The sequence below is a fragment of the Pongo pygmaeus genome, chromosome 8, assembly GCF_028885625.2.
Source record: "Pongo pygmaeus isolate AG05252 chromosome 8, NHGRI_mPonPyg2-v2.0_pri, whole genome shotgun sequence".
NCBI classification, from domain to species: domain Eukaryota; kingdom Metazoa; phylum Chordata; class Mammalia; order Primates; family Hominidae; genus Pongo; species Pongo pygmaeus.
Genome location: NC_072381.2, coordinates 38,333,525 through 38,360,921, shown reverse-complemented (window position 1 = coordinate 38,360,921; position 27,397 = coordinate 38,333,525). Strand labels below are relative to the sequence as shown.

Genomic DNA, 27,397 nt, shown 5'->3' with positions numbered 1-27,397 from the left:
CTCCAACAATGAACAATCCAAAAGGAAATTCAGAAAATAATTCCATTTATGGTAGCATTCAGTAGAACAAAATACTTAGTGCTATGGTCTGAATGTGTGTCCCCTTCATTTCATATGTTGAAATCTAATACTACTGCAATAGTATGAAGAGGCATGGCCTTTAGGAGGTGATTAGGAAGCTCTGCCTTCATGAATGGGATAAGTGTCCTTATAACTTAATGGACAAAGTAGTGGCTTGAGAACCTGTAGAGACAGGTTTAGATACTGTGCTGCTAATAATCAGAAATTTTATTTTTGATAAGCTAACATAAAGTAATGATGTTTTTCCAAAAATAAGAAAACTTAGTCAAATGGCCCCTTTTAACTTCTAAAATGTTTTAATACATCAAATCTGATTTGAATATTTAATATAGCAACTATGGATAATTCCAGGAATGGTGATCTAAGGGATCAAACCAGAGCTGAGGAGACAGGTAGCACTGGCAGGTTTAAGAGATTAGATACAGGCTGGGCACGGTGGCTCACATCTGTAATCCTAACACTTTGTTAGGCCAAGGTGGGCAGATCACCTGACGTCAGGAGTTCGAGACCAGCCTGACCAACATGGAGAAACCCTGTCTCTACTAAAAATACAAAATTAGCCAGGCGTGGTGGCACACGCCTGTAATCCCAGCTACTTGGGAGGCTGAGGTAGGAGAATCACTTGAACCCAGAAGGCGGAAGTTGTGGTGAGCTGAGATCATGCCATTGCATTCCAGCCTGGGCACCAAGAGTGAAACTCCATCTCAAAAAAAAAAAAAAGAAAACTCCATCTCAAAAAAAAAAGAAAGAAAGATTGGATACAAACAGGGAGAAGGAGCAAATAAATATTGTGGATAATGGTATAGCCTGGTTTCTCACTGTTGAAGAAAAAAGTTACACAGATGGAAAAGAGAAAGGCTATGGGGTTAAGATTGAAACTGGGAAATGTCTATGTAAACTCATTGTTTAAAAAATATGTATAGACAGACCAATAGGTGTACACATGTGTATTTCTATGTATGTGTGTATGTATGCATACACACATGTATTTCCTAACTCTGTCAATTGAGAGGGATTGACGCAGTGACAACCTTTAGCAATGAGCACCCAGATCTTGGTTTTTAAATTCCATCCTCCACTAGAAAGAACAATGTCCTTTGGAGAAATGGCTAATGGCAGAGGTAGTGCAGGAAAAGGACAAGATGGGCCAGGCACATCTGTTATTCCACAGAGTAGTTACTCAAAAACTGATGTAAGAAGCAGGCTGAAAATGGAAAAGGTAACTCCAAAACTCCATCCCAAACTAAAGCAACAATTAAGCTGGAGAAAAAAAAAAAAAAAAAAAAAAAAAAAAAACCACCTCTCAGCATCAAGCTTTTCAGAATTCTTCAATCTAATTGAAAACCTACTACACCCAGAACATTCCTGGTATGGCTTGCTGATGCCTGTGCCAATGTGGACAGTATGCACCTTGTTTTCAGAGAACTGTAGTTGTGTATTTTGATTTGTCTATGCAGGCTCTCTGAAGAAGTGGCTCACAGGCTTGTCTTTGTTTTGCCTGCCTTGAAACTTTCTCAGGGCTAGTCTTCCAGGAAGTGCTTGTTGAAAGCATTTAAAGGCAATTATCTGGCCACAGTAGCCAGATGAGAAAAGCAGCAGATGGACTGAAAAACTGGGAATGTAAAAACTGGGAAGGAAACACATGGGGCCAGGGGTGGGGATAAGGGGTTTGAAAAGCTCCTGCAAAAAGCAGGGAATTGAGATCATGTGTAAGTCCAAGACAATATGCATGCTCAGAAAAAACCTGAGAGGAATCTAAGCTTTCATGTCTGGTTGACCTTCACGCTCTGTGTAAGCAGGAAGTAAAGGTTAAGGCAGAGATGTAAATGGCCTGGCAAACCATTACAGGAGCACCCTAAAACAGGGCCAATATGCACAGACCAGAAGAGTTTTTTGTTTGTTTTGGCTCTGGGCATTTAAAGAAATCTCTGTCAAATCACAGACTGACCACTAAACTAATAGAACAGAGGTTCCAGTGACCATGTACAATAAAGAACACTGACTTTACAAAAATAGTTTATAAAAGTCACAAAATAAGTAAACAATACAAAATAAACAGCAACAACAAATTCTGAGGAAAAGAATCTGATTTCTAGAATTAGCACATTTTAATATTCAAAATGTTCAGTTTTCAATAAAAAATTATGAGGAATGCAAAGAAGATAATATGACCCACAGACACAGAACAAAGAAATAAAACCTGTCCTCAAAGACACCTTTGATATTGGTCTTACTAGATAAAGAATTTAAATCATGTGTTCTAAATGTGCTCAAAGAGCTAAATGAAACCAAAGAACTAACAGAAACCAGGAGAATGATGCCGTGCCAAATATAAAATATTAATGTAGAGTAGAAAATTATAAAAATGTAATTAGGACTGTCTGGAGCTGACAAGTATAACAACTAAAATTTTTTAAAATCAGTGAAAGGATTTAGTAACAGATTGGAGCTCAAAGAGAACAAAGAATCAGCAAAATTGAAGACACTGATGGAGATTACTCATTCTGTGGAGCAGAGAAAAAGAATGGTGAAAAATAGACAGTGCCTAAGAGATCCAGGAGACAACATCAAGCATACCCACAAGTTAATAACAAGAGTTACTGACGAAGAGAAGAAAAGGGAACCAAAAGATATCTGAAGAAATAATGTCTGAAGACCTTCCAAATTGATGAAAGACATAAATCTCTATGTCCAAGACTCTCAAGAAACTATAATTATGGTAACATCAAAGAACTTCAAACTGAGAGAAATAATAAATTGTCAAAAGACAAAGAATCTTGAAAGTAGCAAGAGATAAGGGACTAACCATGTACAAAGGATCTGAAATAAGATTAACAGCCAGTCTTTCATTAGAAACCATGAAGGCCAGAGGCAGTAGGATAATGGCACCTTTAAAGTGCCAAAAGAAAAAAAAAATAACAAAAATTCTACATTAGGCAAAACCACCTTTCAAAAAGGAGAAATTAAAACATTCCTAGATCAACAGAATCTGAGAGAATGTGTTAGTACTAGACCTGTCCTACAAGAAATGCAAAAGGAAGTCCCTCAGCTTGAAACAAAAGGACACTAGACAGTAACTCCAATCCAAACAAACAAAAAATTCAAATGGTAAAAGTAACTACTGTAAGTAAATGCAAAAGCCAGTCTTATTGTATTCTTGGCTTTTATGTTCTCTCTTTTTTCTATGTGATTTAAAAGACAGATACATAAAACAATAAATATGCATCTATGTAATATGCACACAATTTATGAAGGCCAAATATGTGACAATAAGAAGACAAAGGACAGGGACAAAGCTGTATAGGAGTAGAGTTTTTATATAATATTAAGGCTTAGTTGGTATTAATGCAAGCTAGATTGTTATAAATTCAAGATGTTAATTGCAATTCCAAGTATTAACACTAGGTAAATAATGAATACAAAGAAATACAAAGGGAATTAAAATGGCACATTAGAAAAAAACACAAAAGAAGGCATACACAGAAAAACTGAAAACAAAAAAGATGTAATACATATGGAAAATAAATAGCAAAATGGCATAAGTCCTTTATCAATTTATCATTTACTCTAAATGTAAATAAACTAAACTCCCAACTAAAAGACAGAAATTGGCAAAATAGGCTGGGCATGGTGGCTGAAACCTGTAATCCCAGCACTTTGGGAGGCCAAGGCAGGTGGATCACAAGGTGAGGAGTTTCAGACCAGCCTGGCCAATACGGTGAAACCCTGTCTCTACTAAAAAAAAAAAAAAAAAAAAAAAAAATACAAAAATTAGCCAGGCGTCATGGTGTGCACCGATAATCCCGGCTACTCGGGAGGCTGAGGCAGAAGAATTGTTTGAACCCTGGAGGCAGAGGTTGCAGAGAGTCAAGATTGCACCACTGCACTCTAGCCTGGGTGACACAGTGAGACTCTTGTCTCAAAAAAAAAAAAAAAAGAAAAGAAAAGAAAAAAGAAATTGGCAAAATAAATACAAATATATGATCCAACTATATATAGTCTATAAGACAGACAGTCTCTTTAGATACAAACACACAACACAATAGGTTGAAATTGAAATGACAGAAGAGGATAGTAACCTAAAGAATGCCAGGGTGGCTATACTGAGACAAAGGAGACTTTAAGTCAAAAACTGTTACAAGAGCAAAACATTACATGTTGATTTAAAAAAAAAAAAAAAAAAAGGTCAGTCTACAAAGGAGACATAGTAACAGAAATAGAAATAAATCATCCTGAAGTTAACATGGAATTTTAAGGTATCTCAACTAGCCAAAATAATCTTGAAAACCCATGCATGTATGGTAAAATGATTTTCAAAACAGTTGTCAAGAACAGTCAGTAAGGAAAGGACAATTTTTCTAACAAATAGTGTTGGAAAAACTGGATAGCCACATGAAAAACAAAACTTAAAAAAAAAAAAAAAATTAACTCAAAATGAATCAAATACCTAAATCTAAGAATTAAAATTAAAGTGACAAAACTCATGGCAGAACACATTGGAGAATGGATTCTTGACATTGTATGTGGCAATGTTTTCTTGGATATAATACCAAAAACCACAGGCAATAGTAGTAAAAATAAATTGGACTATATCAAACTTAAAAATTTTGCATCAAAGGGCATGGTTAACTGAATGAAAAGGCAACCAACACAACAGGAGGAAATATTTGCAATTCATGTATCTGATGAGGAATTAATATAAAAAAATAAAGAACCCCTACAACTCAAAACAAACAAAATAACCTGATTCAAAGATGGACAAAGGACTTGAACAGACATTTTGCTGTGGGAAGTCAGGGACCCCAAACGGAGGGACCGGCTGAAGCCAAGGCAGAAGAATGTGGATTGTGAAGATTTCATGGACATTTATTAGTTCCCCAAATTAATACTTTTATAATTTCTTATGCCTGTCTTTACTGCAGTCTCTAAACATAAATTGTGAAGTTTTCATGGACACTTATCACTTCCCCAATCAATACCCTTGTGATTTCCTATGCCTGTCTTTAATCTCTCAATCCTGTCAGCTGAGGAAGATGTATGTCACCTGAGGACCATGTGATAATTGCATTAACTGCACAAATTGTAGAGCATGTGTGTTTGAACAAATATGAAATCTGGGCACCTTGAAAAAAGAACAGGATAACAGCAATTGTTCAGGGAATAAGAGAGATAACCTTAAACTCTGACTGCTGGTGAGCTGAGTGGAACAGAGCCATATTTCTCTTCTTTCAAAAGCAAATGGGAGAAATATCGCAGAATTTTCTCAGCAAGGAACATCCCTGGGAAAGAGAATACGCGCCTGGGGGAATAGGCCTATAGACAGCCCCCCTGGGTGTGGCCATTTCCTATGGTCTGTAGGCTGTAGGGGTGAAATAGACCCCAGTCTCCCATAGTGCTCCCAGGCTTATTAGGAAGAGGAAATTCCCACCTAATAAATTTTGGTCAGACCCGTTGCTCTCAAAACCCTGTCTCCTGATAAGATGTTATCAATGACAACGGTGCCCGAAACTTCATTAGCAATTTTAATTTCACCCCAGTCCTGTGGTCCTGTGATCTCACCCTGCCTCCACTTGCCTTGTGATATTCTGTTACCTTGTAAAGTACTTGATGTCTGTGACCCACACCTATTCGCATACTCCCTCCCCTTTTGAAACTCCCTAATAAAAACTTGCTGGTTTTACGGCTTGGCTTGTGGGGTATGACGGAACCTACCAACATGTGATGTCTCCCCCAGACACCCAGCTTTAAAATTTCTCTCTTTTGTACTCTGTCCCTTTATTTCTCAAACCGGCCGACGCTTAGGGAAAATAGAAAAGAACCTACATGACTATCTGAGCAGGTTCCCCGATACATTTCACCATAAAAGATATATAAATGGTCAACAAGCTTATGAAAATATGCTCAACATCACTAATCATTAGGGAAATACAAATCAAAACCACGATGAAAAATTACCATACAACCATTACAATGGCTATCAAAACAACAAAAGAAAATAACGAGTGTTGGCAAGGATATGGAGAAATGAGAATCCTGTACAACTGAGGATGGGACTGTGAATTGGTGCACCTTCTGTAGAAAACAGGTTGGTGTTTCTTCCAGAAATTAAAAATAAAATTACCATAGATTCCAGCCATACCACTTTTGAGTATATAACCAAAAGAACTGAAAGAAGGATCTCAAAGAGATAGTTGTACACCCATGTTCACAGTAACATTATTCACAACAGTTAAAAGGAGGAAGGAACCCAAATGTCCACTGATAAATTAATAACAAAACATGGGTACAATGAAATATCATTCAACATTGAAAAGGAGATAAATTCTGACACATGCTACAACACTGAGGAAGCTTGAGGACATTATGCTAGGTGAAATAAGCCAGTCACAGTATGACAAATACTGTATGATTTCACTTAAATGAGATATAGCAAAAATAGTGAAACTCATAGAACAGAAAGTAGGATGGTGGTTGCCAGGGGCAAGGAGGAAGGGAAAATGGGGAGTTACTGTTTAATCGGTACAGAATTTCAATTTTCCAAGATGAAAAAGTTCTGGAGATTAGATGTACAATATGAATATACATAACACTGCTTCTGAATTGTACATCCCAAAATGGTTAAGATTGCTAAAACAAAAAACTAACAATAAATAAAGATTCCTGCTTTGGTCACATATATTCAACATTGTACTAAAAATTCCAACCAGAGCAATTAGGCTAAATAAATACACACACCCAAATTGGAAAGAAATAAAGAAAATATTTTCATTTGCAGATGACATGATCTTATATGCAAAAAATACTAAAGAATCTACAAAGAAACTACTATAAGTAGGAAATAAATTCAGCAAAATTACAGGATACAAGATCAACACTCAAAAATTAGTTGTGTACTCATTACAATGCACAGTCAAAAAGCAAATTAACAATTCCACTTACAATAGCATTTAAACAAAAAAATTTTAGGCTTATGGGCCATTACAGTCTCTACTGCAACCAGTCAATTCTGCCCTCGTAGTGTGAAAGTACCCACAACTATACATAAATACATGAGTATGGCTGAGTCTCAATAAAACGTTATAGACACTGAAGTCTGAATTTCATATAATTTACAATAGCATTTAAATGAAAAACTAATAAATTTAACAAGGATATGAACACTTGTACACTGAAAACTGCAAAACATTAATGAAGGAAAGAAGACCTAGGGGAAAAAAAATCTTACATTCATGGATTATAAGATTTAATATTAAGATTATAACACTCTCCAAAGTGTTACTACCTACTCCAATACTTACCCAATGCAATACTTATCAAAATCTCAACATACTTTTTTGCAGAAATAGAAAAGCTAACTAAAAATTCCTATGGACTGCAAAGCACCCTGCTGTGGAAAACTGTCAGTTTCACAATAAATTAAATGTAAAATTACCATACCACCCGCAATTTCACTCGTAGGTATATACCCAGAACAATTGAAAGCATGTATTCTAACAAATATTTGTACATGAATGCTCATAGGAGCACTATTCACAATAGCGAAACACAGGATGACCCCCAATGTCCATCAACAGATGAATGGATAAACAAAAGTTGGTATATCCATATAATAGAATATTGTTCAGTCATAAAAAGGGACAAAGTACTGATATACAACTACAACATAAATGGGTCTTGAAAACATTATTCTAAGTGAGAGATCAGACACAAAAGGCTACAAATTGTATGATTCCATTTGTATGCCATATCTAAAACAGGCATATATCTATAAAGACAGAAAGGAGATTATTGGTTGCTAGGGGCTGGAGCAGAGGGGAAAAAGGAAGCAACTGCTTATTAAGTTACAACACTGCTTATTAAGGGTACCATGTTTCCTTTTGGTGTGATGAAAATATTCCAGAAATAAATGGTGGTTATGGTGGTACAACACTGTGAATGTACTAAAGTCACTGAATTCTATACTTTAAAGTGGCTTGTGAATTTCATGTGATGTGTATTTTACCATTTTTTTTTTTTTTTTAGGTAGAATCCCTTGAAAGTTATTGCAAATATTCCAGTTCTGCCCAGTCTCTAGGGCTGTCACAAAGCCTGCCACATCCTAACAACCCATGATCACCCTAGCCCACCAGGACTGTTTCTTTAAACAACCATAAGTCCTAATGCTACACAATTCATGTGATTTTTTTTTTTTGAGACGGAGTCTCACTCTGTCGCCCAGGCTGGAGTGCAGTGGTGCAATCTCAGTCTCGGCTCACTGTACCCTCTGCCTCCTGGGTTCAAGCGATTCTCCTGCCTCAGCCTCCTGACTAGCTGGGATTCCAGGTGCACGCCACCATGCCAAGCTAATTTTTGTATTTTTAGTAGAGAACGGGGTTTCACCACATTGGTCAGGTTGGTCTCTGACTCCTGACCTCGTGATCCACCCACCTCGCCCTCTCAAAGTGTTGGGATTACAGGCGTGAGCCACCTAGCCTGGCCTATTTGAATTTTTTAATCACATACTTTCTCCTGATATCTGTTAAATTTTCCCCTGGACTGCACATGAATTATTCACTTTGTTGTACTACTTTTTCATGTAACTGCAAGACTGTCATCGGAAGTTTCACAGTGTCACCTAATAAAGCCCATTGACAAACTGTTTTATGTTCCAGTTTCACAACTCTGTGAGATCACAAGATCTGCATTCACTTACATGACACTTTTGTCTTGCTCTTCATCAACTCTTTATCAGAAATCAGCAAACATTTTCTATAAAGTGTCTCACAGTAAATATTTTAGGCTTGTGGGCCATTATAGTCTCTGCTGCAACCAGTCAACTCTGCCCTCATAGTATGAAAGTACCAACAGACAATACATAAATACATGAATATAGCTGAGTCCCAATAAAACTTTATAGATAATGAAATCTGAATTTCATATAATTCTTGTTTTTTTTCCCTCAGCCACCTAAAAATATAAAAACCATCCTTTGTTTGTGGACCATAAAAAAACACGCGGCAGGCTGCATTTGACCCATGAAATGTAATGTGACCTCTCCTCTATATTTTCCCTGATGTTATTTCTACTTTCATGTGAATGTATAGACATTTTTTAAACCTCAATAATTACTTTTAAGCAAAACTGTGAAAAAATAAACAACTTACCTGGGATGTGATCATCTTCCACTGGTGTTGGAAGAGCAGAGCAAACTGTGAGGGTGTGGCTGAGAAATAAGAAAAGATCATGAGTGATGTCACTTGCCTTAAAAGGTCCACTTCCCAGCTGGCAAAACATCTCTGAAAGGGAGATAGTCACACGCCCATTCATGACTCTGGCATGATTATGTACTGCTTGGACTCATTAGTTTTCAAATGTAAAAATGTTTGTTTTCTACTGACTTAAAAACAACCTACGCTGTACTCTAACAGAGTATGCAAACCGATATATTAAACTAATTAAGCAAGTGACGAAAAGCCAAACAGTGGAACATAATACTTTCATTAAAACTGATGCTAAACAAAAATACTCAGGTTTTAATCTGTATTACAAACCAGAGAATCCCAACAAGGTTTTGAAAAAAGTGATGTGGTATTTTTCAGCCCAGTTTTTTTGTTTGTTTGTTTGTTTTTTGAGACAGAATCCTGCCCTGTTGCCCAGGCTGGAGTGCAATGGCATGATCTCGACTCACTGCAACTTCCTGCCTCAGCCTCCCAAGTCGCTGGAACTACAGGTGTGCACCACCACACCCGGCTAATTTTTTGCATTTTTAGTAGAGACGGGGTTTTACCATGTTGGCCAGGCTGGTCTCGAACTCCTGACCTCGTGATCCACCCACCTCAGCCTCCCAAAGTGCTGGGATTACTGGTGTGAGCCACCGTGCCCAGCCCAGCTTTTTTGGAAGGAAAACGAACTTGCTCTAACTTGGTTTCAGGTTCTCAAAACCATCTTTGGATTTCAAAAAGCAAACTGATTTTTACTTACTCTGTTGTCAACGCAGCAAACACCCTCCTGAGTCCTCAAGCGACTCAGTGTCTGTTCTTGACTCTGCCACAAAAAAAGTGTCAATGTCACCAGTCACTTAACACGTTAAGCTCGTTTCCTGTCCATCTTTTAAATAAAGCGTAAATAGATAACTTACAGACCTTCCTCGTGGCTGCACCTCTGATTTTGTAAGATCAAGATGGGGGCATCCGTACATCTCTAGTTGTGCTGCAGTGCGCCAGCTGCTCAGCATCTAGAACGAGCGAGTAACGAATCCAGGCATGGAGGGTGCTGTCCTGCACTTGGCTGCTAAGCTCGTCCCTCCCCATGATGCCTTCACAACTCCCTAAGAAGCGGTGCTGTCTGCTCCTTTGGCCTTGCCCACCTCTGCTCCCACATCTGAATGGGCACAAAGCTCCCACCATCACCCAGCCTGTGGGGGTCTGGACAGGACACAAATCGAGCCTCTGCTCCTCCCACCCGTGCGCTAGATCTCTAGTGAGGTCTCAGCCCAACTGGTTGGGTGTCCTCCTAGGAGGGCCCCTGGGCCCTCGCCCCCCCCCCACCATTCCCTTCTTACCCCACAACAGCTGCTTTGCTCCAAGACAGCTGGGCCTAAGCCCTTCAGTTCGAATCCTCATCCAAGACTGAAAGCTCCTACATCTTCCTGTCACTTGAGCCACGAGCTGGACCCTCTGGAAATGCCCACTGGTGCTACTGGGGACACAGGCGAGGCTGGACAGTGCCGGAGGGCCTGGGGTGCCTCCCTCTACGTGCGCGGCCTCACAGGTCAGTGGAAACAAGAAATTCCCCAATCCACAGCCACAATGACTTCAAAATACTTCCCGAAGGCATCAGGCAATGAAGCTGCGACCTGCGAGGACACAGCAAGCCGAGTGACGCTGGCCAGAGGCTGGGTGTGGAGTCCGCGCCTGTAGGGTCCCTCCCCGCCCCGCGGGCGCTTCCCGCCACCCCGCTCGCCTCCGCATCGCAGTGACACCGCGGGGACGCAGACCATAGGTGTTTGTGAGGACAGCGAGATTCTGAGGTCAAAGAATAAGGAGAGAAGCACGCATCTATTGGGCAGAAGGCCCGTTTCTGCGCCGTCCTGCGGAGGCCTTCAGGCATCCTTCACCTCAGGGAAGAGAAAATCCAACCTCACTTGTCACAGGCGCGGGACTTGCGTGTTCCCTTCGGGAGCACGAAACCAAGGCAGGATTCGGACCCAGGCCAGGCGGCAAAGCCGCTCCCTCTCTCCCACCCCCAGGCTGCGCGGAACCCCCAGTCCACCCTCGCCACTGCCCTCCCTTACTCACCCTCGCGTCCTCTACCCCGACGACAGGAGATGCCAGGAGCCCTCCCCCTCAGACCGCCCGGAGAAAAACAAACCTGGAGCCATAGGACGGACATGCGTAGAAGGCTCGAAGCGGCTCCCGCGACAGGGGCTGGAAAGTGCACACTACATTTCCCACTAGTCCTCACGCCACTCCTTTAGAAAGTGCAGACTACATTTCCCACAAGCCCTGGCGCCGCTCCTTTAGAAAGGGCATGAGGTTTCAGCGCATTGGGTAGTTAGTTCCCAGATGCAGCAAGTGCAGTACAGCAGTTTTATTCGTTAGCTGAAATAAATTATGAGTATTTAAATTACACAGCTTTCTCATGAATTACATCCCCCTGATGATTTGGCTGTCCTCAACACTTCCTCATTTGGCAGAATTCACAAGTGGAATTTCTCCAGACGTGGTCAGTTCCTGTGGCCCCGCGGCGCTACCGCAGCACCATCTCCACTTGTGCCAGTGTGGAGAACTTCACTTGTTCCCTTCTGGTCCATTGGACGCTCACCGTGAGAAAACACGCTGGACATGAGCATTACCAGCCTGTAAACTGTCGTAAAGATAACTCGGAATTGCTCTTCAAATTTTATTTGTTAAACCACGTAATACCATCTTTCATGGCAAACATGCGTTTTCCATTCTTCAGGAGTATGCTGGATCTCTTGATCACGATAACTTTTTAAAAAGTTCACTGACAGAGGTAATACAGGAGTGGAAAACCAAAAACCGTAGGTTCTCACTTATAAATGGGAGCTAAGCTATGAGTACGCAGAGGCATACAGAGTGATATAACGGACTTTAGAGACTCAGAAGGGGCTGGTAGGAAGGAGGCTGGAGATTAAAAAAACTATACATGGCCAGGTGCGGTGGCTCACACCTGTAGTCTCAGCACTTTGGGAGGCCGAAGCGGGTGGATCAGGAAGTCAGGAGTTCAAGACCAGCCTAGCTAACACAGTGAAACCTCGTCTCTACTAAAAATACAAAATTAGCTGGGTGTGGCAGAGTCCCAGCTATTTGGGAGGCTGAGGCAGGGGGAATCCCTTGAACTCAAGAGGTGGAGGTTGTAGTGAGCTGAAATGGCGCCATTGCACTCCAGCTTGGGCAACAAGAGCAAAACTCCACCTCAAAAAAGAAAAAAAAAACCCTACACATTATGTACAGTGTACACTACTCAGGTGACAGGTGCACTAAAATCTCAGAATCCACCACTTTATAATTCATCCATAACCAAAAACCACTTGTACTTCAAAAGCAATTGAAGTTTAAGTTAAAAATAAAAAAAAAATAAATGTCCACTGACCAAAAAAGAAGCATTTTTCTCCATTTCTATTCCCTTCTTTACCACCACTGATGATAATCCCACTTGTTCCCATGCTGGAAAAGCATTTAGTACCATCCACGTAAAAGAGTCAAATTATTCAAGGGTTGAGGCATTTCAGAAGATAGTCATGGTAAGTACAATAATGATTATCACTTCAAGACACAATTTATTTTCCTACTCATAATGTTTTCTTTTTTTTTTTCTTTTTTGAGACAGAGTCTGGCTCTGTAACCCAGGCTGGAGTGCAGTGACATGATCTCGGCTCACCGCAACTTCCGCCTCCTGGGTTCAAGTGACTCTCCTGCCTCAGTGTCCCAGGTAGCTGGGACTACAGGCTTGTGCCACCACACCCGGCTAATTTTTGTAATTTTAGTAGAGATGGGGTTTCACCATGTTGGCCAGGCTGGTCTCGAACTCCTGACCTCGTGATCTGCTCGCCTCGGCCTCCCAAAGTGCTGGGATTACAGGCATGAGCCACTGAACCCAGCCTAATGTTTTTCCATTTTAAGAACAGTCTTGACACTTGTGAATATTCCATTATTTCTTTTTTTTTTTTTTTTTTTTTTTAGACCGGATCTCATTCTGTCACCCAGGCTGGAGTGCAGTGGTGAGACCTCGGGTCACTGCAACCTCCGCCTCCCAGACTCAAGTGATTCTCCTGCCTCAGTCTCCCCAGTACCTGGGATTACAGGCACATGCCACCATGCCCGGCTAATTTTTCGTATTTTTAGTAGAGACTAGGTTTCACCATATTGACCAGGCTGGTCTCAAACTCCTGACCTCAAGTGATCCATCTGCCTTGGCCTCCCAAAGTGCTGGGATTACAGGTGTGAGCCACCTCTCCTGGCCTCCATTATTTCTTTAATGCATTCAGGTTCCATTATGCCATGGATTATTTCAGTAACATTGTTTGCTCTTCTTTCAATTTGCATAATCTTATCCCTAAAGAGATTGGAAACTAGGAACATGCCACTCCCAGGCTCCTTGGGACTCGACACATCCTCCTGGGATCATCTCAGGAAGGGGACTGGCTGTGAAGGCACCATGGAGGTGGTGCTGATCTTTCTATGCAGCCTGTTGGCCCTCATTGTCCTGGCCACTGCAGCTGAGTAGGAGAAAGAAATTGACCCTTTTCATTATGACTAACAGACCCTGAGGATTTGGGGGTTGGTATGTGCTGTGGTCCTCTTCTCCGTTGGGATCTTCCTTATCCTAGGTTGCAGATGCAAGTGGCGTTTCAATCAGAAGCCTGGGACCCCAGGGGAGGAGGAAGCCCAGGTGGAGAACCTCATCACTGCAAATGCAACTAAGCTCCAGAAAGCAGAGAGCTGAATGAAGTGCAGCCCTCCAGTGGGAAGCTTCTGGAACCTGAAGGCAGCTGCTTGAACTTTTAGATGCAAATGTTGATGCTTAAGAAAACAGCCACTTCAGCAACAAATCTTTCCCCAAGAGAAGCCAAGAACTTGTTTGTCCCCCCATGCCCTTCCCTGTCCCCTCTAACACCATTCCTCCATCTGATGATCCAACTAATCTCTTGCCTCACCACTGCAGCCTGCAGGCTCCTCCAACTCCTGTTATGTGTCTGTGTGTGTGTTTGCTGACTATAGTGTTCATGGCTACTTGTTCATGGTTATTATAGTTAGTGAACTGTGGACTCACTTTCCTGGGCAGAGGTTGAGCCATGTGGCCATCTGCTCCTCTCTGCCCTCCATCACCTCTCACTCCTGGGAGTCTGCTTTTTTCCCTGGAGAGTCTAGCTCCTTCCCTTTAGAGCATGGGCAGGAGTCTCCAGCTGTCTTGGGACCTGGGAAGGTTTGCACCACTTTCCTCATCTTTCTTCATGGAGTCTCTTCACTTCTTTTACAAGAACCTCGCTTCCTTATCCCACTCCAACCCCAGTCTGTTCTGAAGATCAGCAATTGGAGATACAAAGCAAAGCAAGGAGTTTGTGAGCCCAGCATTACCTTCAGGAGGCTACTATACCCTTCCATGGTTATTTTTCTCCCTGGGGAAGCCCCAGGGAGCCCCATCTGCCCTGCCCTTCACATAGCACCCAGGGATTCCAGGCCCAGGGCTGCTGCTTTTTTTTTTTTTTTTTTTTCAGACAGAGTCTCACTCTGTCACCTAAGCTGGAATGCAGTGGCACGATCTCAGCTCATGGCAACATGGGTTCAAGGGATTCTCATGCCTGGGCCTCCCGAGTAGCTGGGACTATAGGCACGCACCACCACGCCCAGCTAATTTTTGTATTTTTAGTAGAGATGGGGTTTTCCCTGGCCTCTAGCAATCCACCTGCCTAGGCCTCCCAAAATTCTGGGATTATAGGTGTCAGCCACCGTGCCCAGCCCAGGCCCAGGACTAATAATCTACCCTTGGGGGAATGCAGCCCTTGCATATCTTATCAGCAATAACCACAGGGGCTCTGGTGCCCCACCCATCTCCAGCCTTCCTGCTTCTGAGACTTCAATCTACAGCCCAGTTTTTCTGGACACAGGCTCCCATCCCTGAAGCTGAGTCTCCAGCAGGTGATGACTGAAGGATTCCCATTCTGTTGCGGCCAGCACACTGGAATGGACAGAGGGAGAGTAAGGGGCCTTTGCTTCTCTGCCCATGTCCCCTTGGCCAGCAGAGACAACTCCCGCATCCTTTGCGCTGCCGGTCAGTGGTCAGAGAGGTGAGTGAAGTAGGTTAGAGACCCAGTAGGCTCCATGCAGTGCTGCTGCAGAGAGTACAGGAAGAGGTCAAAGGTCATATTGAGACTGGGAGCTCAAACCAGATCCCACCATGTGCCTGTGGAAATCAACCAAACCCAGCCTCTGTGGCCAGACTGCTGTTTTCTGTATCACAATCTGTCCTCTGAGCAACAGAAAAGGAATCAAATATTTGTTTCCTAGTGAAAAAAAAAAAAACTATGAACAAAAACCAAGTAAACTTCACTCAATGGATTATTTTTAAAGTAAACAAAAATTTTGGAATCTTTTCTTGAAAATTAAAATTATTATTTCAAGACTTTACATAAACTAACAACTTTCTCAACTGTGTTAGTTACAGGAGCCAATGAGTTTCCAACTGCAAAGGAAATGAAGAATATCGAATGCCAAAAAAAAAAAATCACAGAATCCTTTAATCACTCAATTTTATAGTGTAAATGCTGAAGTAAGAGAACAATTTTATGATAATTACTTCAATGAAAATGCAAATAACATCAGATGCTATTTTGACATCATGATGCAGAATGTGGGCAGGACGGCCCACAACTTGGAATCTTTACTTCAGCTTGGACCAAGCATGTCTGTGCCCTTATGCAAACATCAAGCACAATTTGTATTTGTATTATTGCCACCAAAAGCAGTTCGGAAGCAAAGGGAAAATATGTTCTGCCTTGTGATTACTTGTATCTCCATGGCTCTGCTGAAAATAGGTGAGGCATTTAGATCATTGATCATCTCTGTGATCATAGTGAAGCTATTACTTTTGTTATTGCTGTTGCAGTAGATTTCATCTTGGCTCTTCAAAATTTGATTACATCTTTGGAATCAGAAAATAATTCTAGCAGTAATACTTTCAGTAATACTTTCAAACTGTCATTTGAGCTGAAAGACTGCTGCTGTTATATAGTGTGGCAGATGTTTACAACTTCCATTGCAATTACTATATCTCAATCTGAATTCTCTTTATTTTTTATTTTTTTGAGACGGTCTCACTCTGTCACCCAGGCTGGAGTACAGTGGCACAATCTCAGCTCACTGCAACCTCCACCTCCCAGGTTCAAGCAATTCTCTTGCCTCAGCCTCCCAAGTAGCTGGAATTACAGGTGCTTGCCACCACACCCAGATAATTTTTTGTATTTTTAGTAGAGACAAGGTTTCACCATGTTGCCCAGGCTGTTCTCGAACTACTGAGCTCAGGCAATCCACCCACCTAGGCCTCCCAAAGTGCAAGGATTACAGGTGTGAGCCACCACACCTGGCCTTGAATTCTTTTTAATAAAAAAAAAATCTGTTAACAATTTTATGTAATATTAGTTGAGGAAATCATACATCTTCCATGTTTAGCTGTTATTATGTGCTGGTGTCTTTCTCTATTTTTGCATACCACACAAAAAGTTTCAAAAGGAATCGTTCCTCATTTAATAAATCTCCACTTTTCAAACAATTCATCACAAAGTTTATGCTTGAATTTTGGTATTTGGCATTGAAACATTCACAAATAAAAATCGATAATAACAACCACCACAAAAATTAAGCTGAGTGAATTTGATAATCTCGCAGCCGCCTTTGTGTGTCTGTCACTCACAAGTCTGAACTCAGAACTAACATCAAACAGGGGTTGAACCATTGAAAGCATTACAAACTTGCAAACTAATAATTAATTGAAGTGGCGGGGTGCGGTGGCTCACGCCTGTAATCCCAGCACTTTGGAAGGCCGAGGCTGGTGGATCACAAGGTCAGGAGACCGAGACCATACTTGCCAACACGGTGAAACTCCATCTCTGCTAAAAAAAATACAAAAATTAGCTGGTCATGGTGGCAGGTGTTTGTAATCCCAGCTACTCGGGAGTTGAGGCAGGCGAATTACATGAACCCTGGAGTTGGAGGTTGCAGTGAGCCAAAATCATGCCACTGCGCTCCAGCCTGGTGACAGAGTGAGACTCCGTCTGAAAAAAAAAAAAAAAAATCAATTGAAGTAGAGTTGCCATTGAAGTGGCCTGAGATGGCTATCCTATCCTTGGCTGGTATCGGGGAATGTGAATTTTGGGAAGGTTTGGGAACCGGGATTTCAGAAGGGTTCCCCCAACCCACACTGATTAAATGGTTCCATTGTACATAAACAATATGGTTTCTGCGGAACACCTGCTTTTTTTCTGGGAATCTGGAATTTTGATTTGTGCACAATAGACAGTGTCTACATGACCAGCCCCTAATAAAAAGCCCAGGCACTGAGTTTCTAAAGAGCTTCTGTTGACAACATTTTGCATTTGTTGTCACAACGTGTTGCTGGAGGAATTCAGCATATCCTATGTGACTACACTAGAAGAGGATGCTTGGAAGCTGGTACCAGGTTTCCTCTGGACATGGCCCTGTGACCTCTCCCCTTTGCTGAACTTGCTGTAATAAGTCATAGCCATACTGTGACTATATGCCAAGTCCTGTCAGTCCTCCGAGCAATTTGTTTAACCCAGAAGTGTTCTTGAGAATCCCCAATACAGCTGGCATCAGAAGCAATTTTTTTTTACTTCTCACTCTGTCACCCAGGCTGGAGTGCAGTGGCACAATCATAGCTCACTGCAGCCTTTAACTCCGGGGCACAAGTGATCCTCCTGCCTCAGCTGGGATTATAGGTATGTGTCCTGCTGAATAGCTGGGACTGCAAGCACGTGCCACCATCCCGGGCTCTTTTTTTTTTTTTCTGTAAAGATGGGGTCTTGCTATGTTGCCCAGGTTTACCTTCAGCTCCTGGCCTCAAGTGATCCTCCTCCCTCAGCCTCTCAAAGTGCTGAGATTACAGGTATGACTCATTGAACCTTGCCCAGAAGTGGAATTTGCTAGAACAACCCTGACTCACTAAGATTTGGCTCCATCACTGTTTGGGAAAAGGAAGAATGAAGGGGAATGGTGTTAAGCCTTTGATACCTGGGTGTCTATGGAGCCCACCATGATTTGAGAGCAGCAGCTGAACTGCCATCTGCTGTTAGAAGCCACGGTGACCTATGGGGTTAGAAATGGATCCAACCCTGGCTTCTTTCAGCTGCGCTGAATGAAGTGAGGGGGAAAATATGCACCTGGGTGATGCCTTTGTTTTTTGTTCTCTTCTCCAGGTAGGAGGTAAGAAAAACAACAGTGACAAATTATAAAGGTGAGTGTTGGGTGGCCCCAAACTGTTAAAAGTTCTCAGGGCTGGAGCAAAGCTGGGGTGGGAAGGTGCCAAGACTCCATCCAGCCTCTTCTTCAGCCCAGCTTCTGCCTTGTTGCAAGAGCTGCCTCTTTCTTTGCCACCTCTGTACCCTCCCTCGTCTGCTTTCCAACCTGAATAGTTCCCACAGCAGTAATGCTAACCTAACTGCAAATGCTGGATTTACTGCTATGGTTTTAGTTTGCCATATAAAAAAAAAAATGTTTAATGGCTTTGTGTTTTGTGGCTATTACATCTAGATGTATTAATATAAAATTGATATAAAATGTTAAATGCTTTCAATTTCATAAATTCTAGAGGGAACACACTGATCAGGAAAAGCTGCAGAGGAAAGTGAGTGTGACACAACGTCCTTGCTTTTTGCAGCTAGTGGGCAGCTTGGAATTTAAATTCTCAATACTGGAAACAGAACAAGTATCCAAAGTTAACAATTTTTCTATGTTTTTTTGCCTATTGGAGCCACTGGAAAAAAGGAGACAATATGAAGAGAGGCAATCTTGAGCTAGAGATATGCTTTGGAATTTACAGAGCAGTTGTTCATCTCTAATGAGCTCTTGTAAGATCATATAGCTGACCTTCAGAGGCTGATGATTTTCTGGCCCCATGTGTATAGTTTTGAGTTGGTCAGCTTGGACTCTAAGGTGAATAAGGTAAAAAGAGCCCAGAAAAGCCTTGCTTGTCACTTGGCTAAGAACACAGCTGTCTGGTCCTGCAGCATCTCAGTCTCCAGTTACTGGAGGAACATATATTAGATGCTAGGGAAACTATAAGGCTACAGGGTGACTCTGCATGTTGGCAGGGAGAATTGTTCAAGGTAGTAACTGGGGAACAAAGAGAGAGATTCTCATCTGTGTAGCTGCTGCTATGTGCTAATTTGGGGGTAAGAAAACTGTTAAAGAATAAAAAAGCCAAGATCTCTGTCCTCACAGGGCTTTCAGGCTGGAAGGGAAAGTGGTCACCGTACAAATTGTATACAACTCCAGTAGTACTTAAGAGGTCTGATTTACTGCTTTGAAGCACAAGTGCAAGATGTTTAAGGTTTATCAGTAGCCTTTCCCTTTGCAGAAATTGTAAACTAAAAATAAAATCCTAAGCCCCCACCAACTGAAGGACACTCCCCTTAGCCAAGGGGACCCCAGAAAAACCTTACAACTGAGTTCCTGGCCATAACGAGATGGGAGGTCAGACATGTCTCATTATACCCTCTCATGTTTGTGGTTTAGACACAACAACTGACCAGCATTAATGTTAAAATAGAGATCATAAGACTGGCAGAACAGACTTTTTGTGGCAATGAGATACCAAATTATAAACAAGACCTAAGGCCATGCCAGGCAAGGGTTAGGTGAAGCACCTTAAACTTAAAGATTAACTATGGTCTAACTGCCACAAGGTTTTTCTTTTTTCTCTAGCAGCTAAATAAGCACTGGCCTTGAGAAAAGCAAAATGAAAACAACTGTAGGTCTTCACCAGACACTAATTGGCTCCCAACCCCTGTCCCAAGCACCATAACTACAGCTTTGATTAGACAAGAGACTGATTTCAGTAACTTTCTCCTGATAAGAAGACCACCCACCATAAACTGGTTCTGGCTGGGTTTACAGAGGTTGCACACTTGAGTGTCTTTGTGTCCTGAAAAGATGTTTTGACTGATAGGGCCTAATTATAATACATTCAAATGTTAGGTCTCCACCCCAGAGTGAACACAGGTCATATGTTACATGCATATTGGTTCAATACACGTGCATCAGGACCACCTTCATGCATATTCATAGCTCCTCCTCTAACCTGTTGAAGATGTATGTTTAGCTAACTTGTCCAGCATAATGCTCCTACCCCAACCTATCGTCCTTCAAAGTGCCTGTCTCTGGTCTTAGCCAGAGGCATTCTTCTCAGCCTGTTGCAGGCTGTAATCCCTTATAACAAATAAAGCCTCCTCTCCATTCCAAATAGTTAAATCTTGTGATTTTTTTTTTTTTTTTTTTTTTTTTGAGATGGAGTTTCACTCTTGTGGCCCAGGCTGGAATGCAATGGCACAATCTTGGGTCACTGCAACCTCTGCCTCCCGGGTTCAAGCGATTCTCTTGTCTCAGCCTCCTGAGTAGCTGCGACTACAGGCACCTGCCACCACGCCCGGCTAATTTTTGTATTTTTAGTAGAGGTGGGGTTTCACCATGTTGGCCAGGCTGGTCTCAAAATCCTGACCTCAGGTGATCCACCTGCCTCAGCCTCCCAAAGTGCTGGGATTACAGGTGTGAGCCACCACGCCCAGCCTAAATCTTGTGATATTTAAATTTAACAGTCAATTAAATGTAAATGGTTCCTTGATAGAGCAACATTTATGGCAGACATTAGTTTTTATTGCCCCATAATGCAATGTTATGTTTGCATTTACTTGTCAATCAACTCACTGGGACTGAGGCAGAAGTAAAACCCACAATTACCTTACCCCTGGCCTATGTGACAAAGTAACAAATCTTTTATCACGTATTTGAGAGGCACCTCTGCTACTGAGAACTTTTTTTTTTTTCTACCTTTTATTTTAGGTTCGGGGGATATGTGCAGGTTTGTTATGTAGGTAAACTCATATCACAGGGGTTTGTTGTACAGATTATTTCATCACCCAGGTACTAGGCCTAGTACCCAATAGTTATTTTTTCTGATCCTCTCCCTCCTCCCACCCCACCCTCATGTAGGCCCAGTGTCTGCTGTTGCCCTTTGTGTCCATGAGTTCTCATCATTTAGCTACCACTTATAAGTGAGACTGGGCAATTGCTGACCTGCATTTCTCTTGGGTGGATCTCCCAGGACATAAGCAAAAGACCATTGGCCACAGCCACTACCAAGATCCCTTTCTCTGCTGCCTCCAAGTTGAGGAGGAAACATAAGCCCTAAGATCACCCGAGAGTGGGAAGCCCAGGAGAGATAAAACCTGAGTAGTTTTAAACTAGAATATGCATGTGGCTTTTTAAAGATGTTTGCAATTTTTTTGCTATTCTCCCCTTGAGATTTGGGGGACTATGCCCACCCTTACCAGACTGGACACTAGTGCTCACTTGTCACTGACACATGACATGAAAGTGATGCTGTGTAACTTCCAAAGTTATGTTTAAAAAGGCCATGAGCATCTGCCTTGTTCGCTCAGGTCACTCACCTATGGTGCCATTGATCACCAAGTCAAAGCTCTGAATGTCCTGAGACTGCTCTGCTACCTGGAATCCCAGGGTACCTGGGAGGTCTTCTATAGGTCCTGCAGCCAAGCCCCATGTCCTCTGCAGACATGTGAGTGAAGTCACCTCCAGATGATGCCAACCCTTTGCTGTGGATTCAACTCCAGCCAATGAGTCTTCTCTGCAGTCCCCAAAAACCAATAAGCAGCAATAAGCCATCTTTTCTGTGTCTTCCTAGCCCTGTGAACCATGAACAAAATAAAGTGGTTGTTTTACACATTATTTTGGTGGTGATGGTTCTTTCTTAAAAAAATTCACAGTAAAAGCACCAAGAATAACACACTTGTAGGACATTCATAAGGTACAAAATAACACATTGAAATCTAGGTTTCCTTCTTTCCCTCTTCCGCAACCTATCAGGTTCTGCCTCTGGAAGTAACAATTGTTAAGTTTCTGCACATCTTTCCAGATTTATTAATTAAACAATCATATAGCACTGACACTGTGAAGAAGCTTTTAAGGGCTTTGCTTATATTTATTCATTTACTCTTCATTCACTGTGGACACTCAGGTGGCAGCAGGAAGGAAAGTATTTTGCTGAACCAAATGAAAGTTTGATCTGCTTTTTGAATGATGTTCCTTCAATCAGATGGTTCTATTTTCTTGATATATTCCCAAATCTTTTTTATTTTCTTCCCTAATTGAGCATTCAGAGATGTAACACTGTTTCCTAATTTTTCTTCCGTTTCACCACTAAATCTTAAATTTCATATGAGACAGGCAGTGATGAAATTCCTGAGTCACTGGAATGTATAAGTATGTTTGTGATGGTCACACACACACACACACACACATTTTTCTATCTAGCTATTAACCATTAAAATTCTATACTCAGAGTGAGGAAATATTACACGTTCCTTCCCAAACACTGTCAACTACCCCTTCAATTAAATAATCCCTGAAAAAATGGCAACATCTGTATTAATGCAGTTTTTATCTCATCAGTGACCCATTTGATAAAATAGTTCTAGAAACTTGTAATGAATCAGCAGTGATGGAAGTTTGTATTGAACCATTTCATATCTAAAAGGGTATCTACTTTGTTTTAGACATGACAACTCTCTCATGTTTATTTTAGAATTTTCCATTGTTGCATGTTTAAAGGGCTTGTCAATTCCCTTCCCTTTCCTAATTCTCATGACCAGATCATAAGAATGTGTGTGATCAGGCTGACTGATGTGCCACAACACATATTTAATCCTGGAATTTAGGGTTATCAGAAGTCTTCATTTAGGGTACATGTGCACAACGTGCAGGTTTGTTACATATGTATACATGTGTCATGTTGGTGGGCTGCACCCATTAACTCGTCATTTACATTAGGTATATATCCTAATGCTATCCCTCCCCCCTCCCCACAACAGGCCCTGGCGCATGATGTTCCACTTCCTGTGTTCAGGTGTTCTCATTGTTCAATTCCCACCTATGAGTGAGAACATGCGGTGTTTGGTTTTTTGTCCTTGCGATAGTTTGCTGAGAATGATGGTTTCCAGCTTCATCCATGTCCCTACAAAGGACATGTACTCATGATTTTTTATGGCTGCATAGTATTCCATGGTGTATATGTGCCACATTTTCTTAATCCAGTCTATCATTGTTGGACATTTGGGTTGGTTCCAAGTCTTTGCTATTGTGAGTAGTGCCACAATAAACATATGTGTGCATGTGCCATTCTTTCTGCTTATTATTACAGTTATCTGGAGACATCAGTAAATAGGCTACATTATAAATTATGTTTCCCATGAATCTTAGCTTGTTTCGTGTTGCTATAACAGACTATCACAGACTGGTTAATTAATAAAGAATTTATTTCTCACAAAAAAAAAGAAGTCTCCATTCAAAAAAGTATTAATTATATGTTTTCATATAACTGACTGGTGAACATATAGTGCTTCATTTTTCTTAATGTTTCAGTGAATAGCCAGCCTTTTATGTATACATTAATGGAGGATCTCTCAATAAATTCAAAGAGATTCAGAAATAAGTACATAAACTTAGTTGCATAGAGAGAAAAAGTAGGAACTATACATAAGTGATAAAAGAAGGTTTTATATAATTACTTTTAAAAACTAAATTTATAATAATGCTTTTAAAACTAAATCTGGAACAAATTTTAAATTATTTAATCTAGAACTGTCCAGTGATTCAGGAACAGTAGAAATGAGTGGGGAGGGCATTTCAACTCAAGTATGGAACTCCTTTTATTGTCAACATGTTAGCTTTTTCCCTCTTTACTCTGAAATGTTCACTATCAAATATATTTGAGAGACAGGTCTTTTTGCCTCATTTAACATTTATTTCACACACAGAGAATAATACTGTGGGTCTGGGATTCAGTTTTTGAAATGCAACATATACTCTAAGTGACCCTTTTACCCATGTCAAAATAGCAGCAGTTGGACCCCATAATGTGGCATGTATTCATTTGAAAATTCTACGGCGACCTATCACTGTGATCATGTGATGAGGCATATCTTGCCTTCCATTCTAACTATCACTCTATGAGCTTCAAGGTTCAAGTTTGACAGCATCTGTCAATTTTGGAACGTCATACAAAGAACGCTCAAATACGGGGAATTTTGTGTACTGTTGCTGAGGCATGTTTACTTTCAATGACTTCTGATTGTGGTTTCTTCAAATAAGCCAGTTCACTTGTACTCAAAATGTCTTCCTCATTTTTTTCTTTACCCCACTCCAATTAGTCTATGGATTTATTAACATGTTTTATAGTATTATTACTGATTTGTACTTTTGATTCTTCCACCAAGCTTTTGTCTTAAATATTTTCCTATTTTTAGAAAAATGTACTGTTTCCCCACACCACTTTTGTACACAATCTTTCATAGAATACATACAGAAAAAACACAACCACACTGCCTTCATCAGATGAGGAGAATCTTGATACCAAATACAGTATGAGACTTTCCATGAAAGGGAAATTATAGACCAAAGTCTTCTGAGTATAAATGTCAAAATCTGAAACCAAATATTAAAGTGGCCTAAATCTGGAGATTTTTAGGAAAAAACACTGAAATTTCATGGTGGGAAACATAATTTTGCCTAGTTTAGAAGTTTTGAGAGACTGTTTTAAAGAAAAATTTAAAAGATAAATAACATTAAATGGATATAAAAGGTTATAAAATAAAATATTATAAAAGGTTATAAAAATGTTTATGAAATTCTTTTGCAGTCAAGATTGGGATTAGATTTGTTTATAAGGTCTTATTAAAATTAGCCATAATATTAAAATACATTAATACCCAACTAAATTTTTTTTAAAAAATTAAGCTTAAGATTTCTTCTCCACCGAACTTAACAAAAAGAGTATGTATTCCCGTGTGCCAGAGTGCCAGGTCACCACATACTATTATGTTGGGTTTGCATATTTGATGATGTGTCGCTACCAAGATGCCGTCCGGGTCTTTGCCATCATCCTCCTCTACATCCAGAGGATCAAGGGCATGTTCCAGAGGACCACATACAAGTATGAGATGATTAACAAGCAGAATTAGCAGATGCATGCACTGCTGGCCATTGCCCTCACGATGTACCCCATGAGTATCGATGAGAGCATTCACCTCCAGCTGCGGGAGAAATATGGGGACAAGATGCTGTGCATGCAGAAAGGTGACCCACAAGTCTATGAAGAACTTTTCAGTTACTCCTGACCCACGTTCCTGTCGCCTGTAGTGCCCAACTATGATAATGTGCACCCCAACTACCACAAAGAGCCCTTCCTGCAGCAGCTGAAGGTGTTTTCTGATGAAATACAGCAGCAGGCCCAGCTTTCAACCATCCGCAGCTTCCTCAAGCTCTACACCACCATGCCTGTGGCCAAGCTGGCTGGCTTCCTGGACCTCACAGAGAGGGAGTTCAGGATCCAGCTTCCTGTCTTCAAACACAAGATGAAGAACCTGGTGTGGACCAGCAGCATCACAACCCTGGATGATGAATTTCAGTCAGCCTCAGAGGTTGACTTCTACATTGACAAGGACATGATCCACATCACAGACACCAAGTTCGCCAGGTGCTATGGGAATTTCTTCATCCATCAGATCCACAAATTCGAGGAGCTTAATCGAACCCTGGAGAAGATGGGACAGAGACCCTGACAACATTCACACACATTATTCAGGAACCTGTTTTGATATATTATAGACTACCGTAAAACCTTTACCTAGATCAACCATCAGCCTGTCAACTCAGTTAACAAGTTAAGGACCAAAGTGTTTCAAGTGGATCTCAGTAAAGGATCTTTGGAGCCAGAAAAAAAAAAAAAAAAAAAAAAAAAAATTTGTTCTCAATAAGATTACACATGGTAATAATTTTTAATTCTCAAATCTGTCTCTTTTTAAAACTTCTGAGATTTATATCTCAGAAGTTCAACCTTTACTATTGTTTTACACATTATTTACAGATCACACATCATTGCCCTCTGTTTCTTTTCCCCTTCAAAATGTGTATCTTTTTACTTCACTAGAATGATAATTTTGTCCTTCAACTTTTCCATCAGCTCTTAACTTTTCCCTCATATTCTATTTCTGCTGTTATAATACTAAAATATTGATCTCAAAGGTTAAAAAAAATTTTTGCAGATGTAACATGACTTTATACTCTTAACTTTTGCAGATGTAACATGATTTTATACTCTTAACTTTTGGATATGTCTGAATTGTTGCAAGTAATCAGGAAACTTCCCATTCTATTATTAGGTTGGTGCCCAAGTAATCGTGGTTTTCGCCATTACTTTCAATGGCAAAAACTGCAATTACTGCACCAACCTAATACTAGCAGCCATATATCTACATGCTCAAGGTGCTAGTTTTCATGTTTACATTCCTCTATAATGCAATGTTCACTCATGACCTTGAATACATTATGCCTGTGTCTAATTAAATTCAAGTATCCATTTCATCAGGTTTGACTTCCAAGTTATTTAAATAGACTTTATTTAGGCACTCCCCATTCTCAAGTATGCCTTACTCCAGGTTGCTCAGATAGTTGCTCAGATTAAGTCAGTGAGACAGTTGGAGTCACAGATTTAATTCATTAAACCACTAAAGCATCAGCCCAGATAGGCATATTTTCAGTTAATTTCAATTAGCTGCTAATGAAGCGTTGGCCAGTTGAATGGAAGTTGATTCTTGGCACAGCCATCAAGTGGCAATTGGTTTAAAATGTCCTGAGTTCTGAGCCAGATTGGGGGCTTATATAGTTTGGGTATGTGTCCCTGCCCAAATCTTATGGTGAATTATAATCCTCAGTATTGGAGATGACTGGGTGAGAGGTGACTGTGTCACGGGAGTGTATATCTCATAAACGGTTTAGCATCATCCCCTTGTTGCTGCTCTTGCAATAGTGAGATCTGGTTAAAAAGTGTGTGACACCTCCTCCTACCTTGCTCCTCCTCTGGCCATGTGATGTGCATGCTCCCACTTAGTCTTCTGTTATGATTCTAAGTTTCCTGAGGCCTCCCTAGAAACCACGCAGATGTCAATATCATGCTTCCTGTAAAGCTTTCAGAACCTGAGCCAATTAAATCTCTTTTCTATATAAAT

The 27,397-nt window shown here is 41.0% G+C and overlaps 2 protein-coding genes and 1 pseudogene across 13 annotated transcripts in view; 2 read left to right on the top strand and 1 right to left on the bottom strand.

The window, feature by feature from the left end:
- LOC129006811 (zinc finger protein 37A) overlaps positions 1 to 11,541 on the bottom strand; it is a 58,783-nt gene extending 47,242 nt beyond the window's left edge. For 3 of the 12 annotated variants that reach the window (XM_054436954.1, XM_054436956.2, XM_054436949.2), the window contains exons 1-4: positions 11,358 to 11,509; positions 10,203 to 10,294; positions 10,042 to 10,104; positions 9,225 to 9,283 (exon numbers count right to left, since the gene is read on the bottom strand). In XM_054436954.1, the coding sequence (XP_054292929.1) occupies positions 9,225 to 9,239 (15 nt within the window). In that variant the 5' untranslated portion in view covers positions 9,240 to 9,283; positions 10,042 to 10,104; positions 10,203 to 10,294; positions 11,358 to 11,509. Of the gene's footprint in view, positions 1 to 9,224; positions 9,284 to 10,041; positions 10,105 to 10,198; positions 10,485 to 10,621; positions 10,916 to 11,357 lie in introns of all 12 variants that reach the window. The other 9 variants (XM_054436952.1, XM_054436945.2, XM_054436943.2 and 6 more) reach the window with 8 other exon arrangements.
- A 2,199-nt stretch (positions 11,542 to 13,740) lies between these two features.
- On the top strand, positions 13,741 to 14,103 carry LOC129006810 (FXYD domain-containing ion transport regulator 6-like; annotated as a pseudogene).
- An 11,049-nt stretch (positions 14,104 to 25,152) lies between these two features.
- Positions 25,153 to 26,107, top strand: LOC129006809 (eukaryotic translation initiation factor 3 subunit L-like). The gene has a single exon (XM_063670591.1). The coding sequence runs from the start codon at positions 25,664 to 25,666 to the stop codon at positions 25,949 to 25,951; it is 288 nt and encodes a 95-aa protein (XP_063526661.1). The 5' UTR covers positions 25,153 to 25,663; the 3' UTR covers positions 25,952 to 26,107.
- Positions 26,108 to 27,397: the final 1,290 nt, after the last annotated feature.